The following is a 10,569-nucleotide window of genomic DNA, read 5'->3' on the forward strand; positions in this document are numbered from 1 at the left end:
AAATTTATAAAATTTTTTCAATGGAATAAATATAATGAGATTTCGGTGGTATTTTCAAATTGGTACAGCTTACGTAAATCGTAATATTTTCCGAAATATTTAGGCATAGTCTCAAATATAACAAATTTTATAGCTCCGGTGGAAAAATAACTTTTTTTTTGTGAGGCATCCTAATGTACATGTGCATGTACTCATACTTATGTAGATATGTAAGCATGTAAGTAGGTACTTAATATTTAACACAGTAGCACAGTTTTGAGACGTCTGGTCCCTTGAAGGCTTTAAGCGTCTTCTTTTCACTTTTTCGCAATTTTAGTGAGTTTTTTGTCAACTTTTGTGTTCATTAACATTTATTTTCAACTTCAGCTCAGTTTAGTTGTAGTAAATTAATTATATTTTTTGTTTTTCAAGTTTTCTTCGAATTTATTTCTCTCCCCATTCAGACACGCACACATCGTCATACCTTTTCGGGAAATCTATTTTTAGACACACACCGAAGGAATAAATAGATACTCCACACATATTTAAGTGTGCGTGTGCGTGCCTATGCGTGTGCAGGAGTAATGCATTTTTCCATCATTTTCACCAACACTCACTTCGCCTTTCGCCTTAACTCGCACACACTTTTCTGTACCTAGAAAACTCCCTCCTGCCACTTTTCTTCGCCACACCGCCCGCGCTCTTCACTCCAATTTTCACATCACTTGCTTGCTTGGTCATTACACCGTCTTCTCTGTTATACCCAACAAAATTTTCACGTTCATTTTTTTCCACATTTTCTTCAGGAAATTTTCAAAGGAATTTTCCAACAAATTTTTACTTTGCTGAAAATTTCATTTCATTTCAACTTCTTTTTGAGGTTTTCATGTCGAATTCTCTCAACGAAAAATATCTTTTTGTACACTTTTCACCGTTTTGTTTTATTTAAAAATTTATATACCTTTTAAATGATATTTGGTGGGTTGCACAATGCTATACAGCGATATTGGAATTCTCCACATTTGAACACAATTTTTTTAAATGAATTTTTTATGTTTTCTACACTGCCGTATACACTTTTTCTGCAATTACTACTAAATTTATATATACATTTTTCTGCTACTTGGCCCTCTGCCTGCGCCTCTTTAGCCCCCTTCTGCTCCACTAGTTTTAGTACAATAGAAAAAAAAATTTGTTATCAACCCAATTGTGCGGCACCGTTAGCCCGATTTTGACGCCGTTTTCCAACTAACTACCCTTAAGAACTGAATTCTAGTTCGGCGAGCCGCTACTGTTATACCCAAAAGTATTGAATTGCTGCACAGTCGTTGTATAGCCGAATCGTGCGAAAAGCCCGTTTAGTGAAAACGTTCGCATTCGTGGTTGAGCTGAAAAACTTATTCACCTAACTACGCGCATGGAGCACACTATCTTCACTCACTAAGTCAAAGCAACAGCAACAAAGATATGTACATATGTATGTTAGAAGAAGAGTAGAAATTCGCATTAGTCGAAATGAATTCGGTTTGAGCAACAATCGACATAAAGTGGCAACACCATAAACCATTCCAGTACTAACTACACCCAATTACATCCTTAAATTCCCCTACCAGCCCCCGCTTTGTTAGATTGATGGCAAAGAGCTGGTCAAAATTATGTTACACGCGAGTACACACACGTGATAAATATACTTCATACATACATACATACATATGTACACTCACAGTCATCACTCATGTACGCGTACAGAGTACCACTCATCGTATATGTCATTTGGCCATTTGTGTCATGCGCTTCGTTCGCTCGCTCGTCCATTGGTAATGGCACTTGTAATCAATGAAATGTGGCGCCAGCGTATTGCCACAGGACATCAGGCGGTTACATGCTCTCATACTATGCGCTACATACATACATACATACATATGTACTTACTTACTCATATGCAAATTGCAAATTTTAACGATTCACTCACTCACTCTCGCTCATCCAATCGCTCTCGTATTTTTCTAGTCACTTCTCTCTATTCGTATTGCGCTGCTGGCACACATTTGTATTATTTTGGTGGGTGTGAAGTGTGGGGGAGTGCAGGGTTGGGAGTTTTGCTATTTTGTTGTAAATAATACGAAAATTCCATTACAAGTAGAAATAGCGGAACGATAGTAAGTTCATAGCAAATGGCAAATAGCGAATAGTAGAAATGTAGAAGCAGCGTGTGAGTATTTCTATTGGAATGCATGCCGAAAGCTTCATGCTGGCAATGCTGACTGGCATGGGAAATTCTTAAAATTAGAGGAGAAAGTTTAACGGAATTTACGGAACCGGTTATTTGAGTGCAAAACAATTTTCAGTAGAAAAATAATCAAAATCCTGATTTACCCTCAGGCTTAGTTAAATTTTTTTTTTTAATTTTTCGTGACTGATAACAAGATTTAAATTTGGAAAATTTAATGTTTGAGATGATTTAAAGACCTAAAACAAGTTTTTTTTAAGCAAAAAATAAAACCGACTTCGACTCTCATATAAAAATTAAGGAGTACCGTTTATTTCTTCATGATCCAATGATCATATCTAAACCATATTAGTATGGAACCACCTCGGAGATACCACCTATCCTTTAAAAAAAAATTATAATAGAAATCGATTAACGTGCTCGCTCACTGGATGTCACTTCGCCTCTCTGGCGATCTAACTATTACTATTTAGGACCGAAAATCAATTACGCGGTTTCAGTGCAACAATGACAATTTATTAATTTATTTCATTTATATAATTTTTACTACACATACTATATGTATACCAAGGGTTAATTGTAATATCATTCGAGCAACACTTTGAATATTTTTTTGTGATTACCGTTTATACAGATTTTGAGAATTCCAGAATTTGGAACGCCTTGAGGCCTGTCAGAAGTGTTTGCGTACGAATTTTTCTTAGAAAACTCGATCAAGTTATCATCCACTTCCTCCTCAATTTCAATGTCTAATTCGTCTTCTTCATCGTTTTCTAATGAAGTTTTCTCGATTACTTTTTCTAAAGCAACCTTCGATAAAAATTGTTTTGGTCCTCTCACAACAACTTGTAGGTAGGAACTAATGATGGGTAGTGGGGGGTCGAAATTAAATTTTTTCCGAATTTCGAACATTGCCCAACCATTCGATTATTCGATTCGAAATTTGGTGGTGAAAATTCGATTCAATTCGATTTTTTTCGAATTTTCAAACAAATTGTTTTACTAAAAATTAAAAAGTTTGTTTGTAAGACTTGTAAGAAGACAAAAGTCACAAAGTTCGATTTCAAAAATTCGCAATTTTGGAGCTAAAATTCGATTGAAGTTCGAATCTCGAATATCGAATTTACCCATCCCTACTAGGGACGTTCCGATACCATCAAGGTATGGATACCTACTCAAATGAGTTTATTCAAATCGCTATTTCGATACTACTTATATGAGCGAACCGAATGTATCTATACCTACTTATATCGATAATTTGTCATCTTTTATATGCAACAAGGCGAAAGTAATTTTCATGCGTTATCTGTAACATACCCTTTGCGATACCTGAGTGGAAGTTCGACCTATCTCGGCAGCCAGTTTCAGTGGAGGTATCGAAATGTACATTGGAAGTAATGCGATTACTTAGACAAAAAGGTCAACCTTTGAAAGGTTCCAACAAAACTTTACGGCTACAAAGCATTGCTGGCACTTTGCTGTGGTATCACTAACTTTGCAGAAATATATATATCCACACTTTAGATTTTGGCGATGTCATTGCTCAAAACAATTATATTTCATAAAAATGATGCAATTATTTTCCATAGAAAAATATGGCCGACAAGATATGGCACTTGCGCAAATCGATTCGATACCAAGTAGGCATCGAAACAACGATTCGAGTAAAAAAGTAGTTGGTATCGAAACAAAGGTATCAAGTACATACTCGTATTTACTTGTATCGGAACATTCCTACTTGTAGGTCTTATCGATTTCAGAATCCCGCCGAAGAGTTTGCTTTTTTTCTTGACCGGTGTCTGACAACCATCATTCAAACTCGCAAAAGTTGGGTACAAACAGCATCCTCTTCTGAGATTAGAAGCGAAGGAAAACGGAAGCAAGCAAGAAGTCATAATTCCACTTACCGGTTTTAACCAACAGCTTCGAAAACATTCGAAATTTGGCTGCATTTATGTAAAACAATTGAAACACATCGCTTGTGCTCCAAAAATCTTATATCCATCCATTATTTTATCTCGTGGAAAAAGTGCTAAAAATAGTGCTCTCATATACATAGATCGTTGGCTTTCGGAATATTGACAATTTTTTCAAAAATTTTTAAGCGAAAATATCTCATTTTGCGCCTTCTCATATCTCATCTTCGAGCCATGACACTAAAATGTAAGATTTTTTTTTTTTTAAGTGGAATTCAGCAACTTGTACAGTGAGCGGAACTTATGTCTTACATTACTTCCAAAAATCGATCGCTGGTAGTAATTTCACGACACAACTTCCATGGAACCTATGTGCCGGTTTGGTGAAACTTATGTCCGCGGAAGTTATGTCGAAACCCCGCGGTAACATACATAAAAAAATAAAATATTCCGGCGATGCAGTTGGGTTCGTTTAAAGGTGCTCAATTGAACTGCAAAAAATTTTCCATATTGGAAAAATGCTGACTTATTCCTTTTGGTAATTGATCGATTCATATACACCGGGAAAACTATTAAGCGTAGTTAAATCCTTTTTACTTAGCCATTGAAATTTTTCCATCCCTCTTTGAACTTAGCCCTTTTATTCTGATCGTTCGTGCTCTAGCTTTTATTATCCACTTACGAGTGCTGAATCGGTGTTTTTTAATCAAGCCATACTCATTTATTTACCCATACTTACGACATGACCAAGCCAGCATAGTTGTAATTTTTTTTCGGCCAAAATATTACACTCGAGTTGCACAATGCCGAAACCGGGTTTCTTCCCACCCTAATTTGGCAAGGGATGACGGAAGCTAATGTTCTGAAGATGGCTCCTGAAGAGCAATAGCCACAAGCGATATTAATAGATTCGAGCTTAATCATAAGAATACTGGTGCAGTCGTATTTAGAGCAAAGTTCCAGAAACACTAACAATAACCACACAGGAATTTCTTTGGTTGGTTGGTTGCAGTGGTTTCGAGTCACTTCTAGGATTCAATTAGCGCGTTTTTGCGCTATCTGATTCATTTCTCGCGGCGTTTTTTTGTCTATATACTTCCAATGTCGCTTGGTCGAACCATTCTGATTCTCTAAGGAATCTACCGATTTCGATTATGGTTGCCCCTAATAATAGCGCCACCTGGTATCAGAATATATTATTGCTTTACTCTTATATCCGACTCTATTGCCTATGATTTTACTTCCGCTTGGAAGATGCTTGTATCATTCCCCAATCACAGAGATAGAGAAACACCGAGCTCCTCGGCATATACTTCCTCTCACACACCGAAATCCATCTTGCATCCGTTAGTGTATGTACCTTCTCTATCTGACCCTCCGCCTCTTCTCCCGTCTAATTTGGATTAGAAGAAAATTAGCACGTTACAGCTGAAGCTTAGAAGTACCTTATAGTATGTTGTCCTACCTAATTGCATTTTATTTATAATCTACTCATGTCCGAAGTACCTGGCCCTCGATTTCATAGCCACTTCTTTCGAGTGGATATCGATAAGGATCAGATTGACGATAGCATTTAACGCTTCTATCGGGCAGGACTTACTGCACCTGTTACTATTAGTCCGGACCCCAGATTCTGCTGAAGATTATCGTGTAAGTGTAGTATGCGGTGTAGGCATTCTCACTACGAAATTCGATATTGATTTTCGAATTAAGTTTCCTATCTGGCAGGTTTCTTAAGTAATTTGCGCTGGGGGATAATGTAAGCGTCTTTCCGTCTAGCGACGGTAATCTGAATTCCGGAATTTCTATTTCTATATAGGCTAAGTTCTGCCTTGGCTGGGTTTACACTTAGGCTGCCAATCGCAACCTAGACATGTAGCCTTTGCAGGTCTTTTTCAATTATTATGCTAACGTTTGAAAGGAATAGGCCTGTATCTGCTATTACAACAACATACGCATAAGTCATAACTTTGACATTCCTTCCTTAGGCCCTAAGCCTAACCATGGTAGCGGGCCTTATTTATCGGAATATTTTAGCATCTTTTTTTTTATTTTTTCGCGTATCTTTTCGAAACATTTCAAGTTTATTTTCCGAAACTTTTAAGGTTTTTCGTGTTAAATTTTTCAAAATATTTCAGGATATTTTTGGAAAATTTTAGACACTTTTCGGAATTTGTCGAAAACCTTTTTCGTGTTTTTTGCGGAATATTTTAGTATGTTTTTTATAATTTCCGGTATTTTTGAAGTATTTCAGGTTTGTTTTGCGAAACTTTTAAAGTTTTTCCTATTAAACTTTTTAGAATATTTGAGGAAGTTTTTATTTTAGGTTTGTTTTGCGAAACTTTTAAAGTTTTTCGTATTAAACTTTTTAGAATATTTCAGAAAGTTTTATTTTTCGGAAAACTTTTGGGTTGTTTGTGTTTTATTTTTCGAAACATTTCAGGACCTTTTTTCGGTACATTTCGAGACTATTTAGAAACCTTTCAAGATTTTTTTATTTGTCAGAATATTTCAGGATGTGCTTTAAAAATGTTTGGGCGCTTTTGGGGCTTATCTGGAAGCTTTAAATTTTTTGTGTTTTATTTTTCGGAAAATTTAAGCTATTTTTTTTTGTTTTTTTGGACTCTTCGAAATTTTTTCGAAACTTTTCGGAGATTTTTCAAGACCCTTCGATTCGAGACGTTTTGGGGGTTTTTTGCGGAACTATTTCGAGTAATTTCAAATGTTGTTTAGGAACTTGTTCGGCAGTTTACCAGTTTTTTTTTATTATTTCACCCATTCAGAGTTTGTTTTTGGAAATGTGCGGAGTTTTTTTATGGTTTTTAGAGACTTTTCGAGATTTTTGTTATGATTTTTGGGGAATTTTCCGGTTAAGGTTTATTAGAGATTCTTAACGTTTTCGGGAGTTTTTTGGGAGAGTTCGGGATCTTTAGTGTTTTATTTTTAGAATGTTTTGGGAGTCTTTAAGTGCTTTAAGACACTTTTCAGGACTTTTCTTATGATTTTTCGAGAATTTTCCGGTTAAGATTTTTTAGGTATTCTTCGAATTTGAATTTCCACAGGTATTCGGGATTTTTTTTTTTTTTTTTTTGAGGTTTTTGTTTGACATTTTTTAGGTTACTTCATGACTTTTTCGGGATTTTTTTCTAGAACCTTCAGGCACAAAAATGTATGTAAAATCTTACTTTACTTTATCGAATTGCAAAAACATAAAATTTGAAAATTTAAAATTATCGAGCGAGTGACCCTAACTCTCTCTGTCGACTGGGTCTCATATGGACTAAACCGTGATAATTGACCTGTATCAAAAACCTTAAAGTAAAAACGACACATTTCTTTCGTTTTTGATCGGTGCAAAATATAATTTATGTAAATATATAATTCGATTTTCGAAAACTTCATAAATAAGTTATTTTTAAAATTCAATTTAAGAAATCTACATATATTAATAGCTAACTCTAGCTACATACATAAGAATAACGACGTCAAACATAACCTACTTAATACTACATAAATACATACATTCGAGTATAGAGAAATCTCTGCAATACAAATTAAATATCTTACACGAAAGCGAACTAAATAATAAATAAGCCACTTATTCAGCACACAAGCGCTATAATGTCTAACAGTAAACATTTCTTTTTATCAAATTTAACTTAGGCTCGTATTTCTGCACTAAAATTGCATTTATTTACAAGTGAACTCCTCATAGTTCTCCTCACACACCTCACACTGCACCTGACAGCACCACCTGAACTGACAACGGCACTGTGTGGTGCGGCGTATCTGATGCGTATTGTAGCCACGCCCACAGCACAGTAGATCACAGCTTTGAGGTCCATGCAAGGTACGATTGCAAAGGCGTCCCGTCGTGCCGAGTGTGCCCAGTTGCACACTACGCTCGCAATAATTCGGCGACGCCTGGAGATAGACGAGCTCCATACGCTTCGGTACATGAACATGCTTGCCGAAACGATTCTTCCTGCAACACGTAGATAATGTATATCGATAAAATCACAAGCAAAGCGCAAAATGATCAATGATCGTACGCCCACACAAGCACACACTCACTCCTTCACATTTCTGTTTACTTACTTGCTTAATACTAATCTCAGTCCATGTTTGCCTTTGACGGCTTGCACGAGTTTGGCTTTGTTGTACTTCCGCATGAGCACTTCGCCGACCTGGCGAAACGGTGGCAGACTCTTCCAACACGTCTTCATCACACACGAACCGCTCACGCCATGGCATTTGCAGTCCGTCTTTAGCAGGTTTTTAACTAACTGTGCGAAAAAGTATTTAGATGATAAATTGCATTTGCATCAGAATTACTCACTCCCATATGTATGTATGAATGTACATATATACTAACCTTCCGGCCAACGCGATTATTATGCAGATTCATGAGACTACGCGCATCGCCTTCGATTTCGCGTGCATCAAGAAATTTGCGTGCGAACTTCATACCGAAATCGATGTCGGCCGAACAGCCGCCCCACTTCCAGGGTTGCGTGCCCGACTGCAGTCCACTGGCGTCAAAGTCGGCGCTTGCGCGTCGCACGCTGGTGGGCTTGTGCCGCATATCGCAGCCGCAAAGTGAAATGTTGCCACGCGCACAGGCTGCCGTCACAGAGTGTGCTGCACCGGCACTGGCGATGGCGTAGGTGAAGGCCGCCTCGCGGGAACCTGCAATAAGTTGAAAAATTTATTTTCCCTTGGCTTTACTCATCGCTAAAGAAAGAGCGCCGTGTTTGCAATGGCCTACCGACAAACATGACGTGCGCAAAAACACCTTCTTGCCAAACTTGTGAGCAGTTCCAGCGATGACCGCGAAACTGATGCTGACACTCGTATGCGCCCATCTGATGACCCTCGCCCAATGCGATCAGTGCGTCGGGCGATTCGCTGCACAGTTGGCGTTGTTGTGGCGTTAGGCCTGGTATGCGGGAACAGAGTATGGATGACGTAAAGCTGGATGCTAATCTAACAGAAATAAAACAAAAGGAATGAAATTTTAGTTAGTTGGTTGGAGATTTCAGGTGGCTTCAGGATTTCGTCTGTATATTTACTACATATATAATAATATAAATTAATGTGTTCAGAAAGATCCACTAAAAAAATTTCACAAATTTGTGGTGGTCTGGAAGCGGAGTAAACTTAAGCTAATTATAATGAATCTAATCTAACCCAGACACGAGTTCTTTTGTGGGAACAATTCTATAAAAAATTACACTTATATATATATATAATCAGCCCGAGTGAAGTAAAGAAGTATAAGTTCGGGCGAAACCGATCTACGTAGACTGCCCTCACTCGCTAGTCTCAAAAATTGAGCGATCACTAGAAATAAAGAAATTTTCATTAAGTAGTAGCATTCCTGGATATCACAGGCGCTTTCAACAAGGTCTTCCCGTGTACGATTACCTCGGCTCTGGCGGACATGCGGGTGGAGAAAACTCCGTTTAGGATCATCCACCAATTGCTCATCAAGAGGGTGTTGAGCTCCGAACAGGGGTGGCAGACGATGCATAGGTCACTCCACCCTGGGGGTTGTTCTCTCTCCACTCGTATTGGTAGTGACAGTGAATCAACTGCTGCTGCGCATGTAGGCGGATGGATATGGGGCTGTCGCAGGGAAAATTTCCTCAAACTCCATGTGATAATATGGAAGCAACTCTTTCTTCACTCTTTATTTGGACCAAAAACTGCCTCCTTGAGGTTAACCCAGCTAGCTGCTCTGGAATGGCAACACAACTGAACGCATCAAGAATGCCACCACAGCGCTTTTCAAATGTAAATAGGTGATCGGTGTATGGTGGGGCTTTTCACCCAGGATAGTTAACTGGATTTACAACTGCCATTGTTCGTCTGATTCTGCTTCAGGATCCCTAGTAAGGTGGCCTACCTTATCAAGACAACAGCGCTTAAACAGTTTCAAATGGCACAAAAGAGTGCGGAGCTATGCAAAGCGGAGCTCTTTGCTCTTCCCCTACCGAAGCTCTTAGCGCGATTTACATCTGCCCCCGCTTGATACAGTTGCTCAAGAAATAGCCGCCATTGCAGCCATAAGACTTAGAGAGGTTCCTCAACTCATGGTACATCCGGCCACTCGATATCCTAAGGACCGATACCGGCAATCATATCTTGACCAAAAATTATAAAATTATCATGCCAACCCGAAAAGACTTGGACACCAGGCTTCACCACATATGCAATGCTACAGACATGTACAGTGATGGCTCCAGAGGCGACGGAAAGGTCGGGGGAGGAGTTTTCTCCACGGAGCTGGAACTAGAAACATTTTTAGGGCTTCCCGACCACTGCAGTGTGCATCGGGCGGAGGTGCTGGCTATCTAGCATGCCACTGGGTACCTAATAGATAAGAAGACCCAATGAGAAAATACAGATTTTTAACTTCTCTGCATCATACAAGCAGCGAAC

At 38.4% G+C, this 10,569-nt stretch overlaps 2 protein-coding genes across 5 annotated transcripts in view; both read right to left on the bottom strand.

Moving 5' to 3' along the window:
* The window catches only part of LOC118742578 (trichohyalin), a 141,936-nt gene extending 140,682 nt beyond the window's left edge, over nt 1-1,254 (bottom strand). For all 4 annotated transcript variants that reach the window (XM_036474752.1, XM_036474754.1, XM_036474757.1 and 1 more), the window contains exon 1: nt 941-1,254. The gene's annotated coding sequence lies outside the window, so the exon portion shown is untranslated. The remainder of the gene's footprint in view (nt 1-940) is intronic.
* Nucleotides 1,255-7,603: 6,349 nt separating this feature from the next.
* Nucleotides 7,604-9,119, bottom strand: LOC118742579 (protein Wnt-2; the record flags this gene model as incomplete). Its single annotated transcript, XM_036474758.1, has 4 exons — nt 7,604-8,110; nt 8,224-8,411; nt 8,501-8,814; nt 8,894-9,119. Coding segments are annotated over 4 exons (1,023 nt in total), but the record flags the coding sequence as incomplete, so codon positions are not given.
* Nucleotides 9,120-10,569: the final 1,450 nt, after the last annotated feature.

The sequence above is a fragment of the Rhagoletis pomonella genome, unplaced genomic scaffold, assembly GCF_013731165.1.
Source record: "Rhagoletis pomonella isolate Grant_MI unplaced genomic scaffold, Rhpom_1.0 Rhpom_scaffold_00007, whole genome shotgun sequence".
Classification (NCBI taxonomy): Eukaryota; Metazoa; Arthropoda; class Insecta; order Diptera; family Tephritidae; genus Rhagoletis; species Rhagoletis pomonella.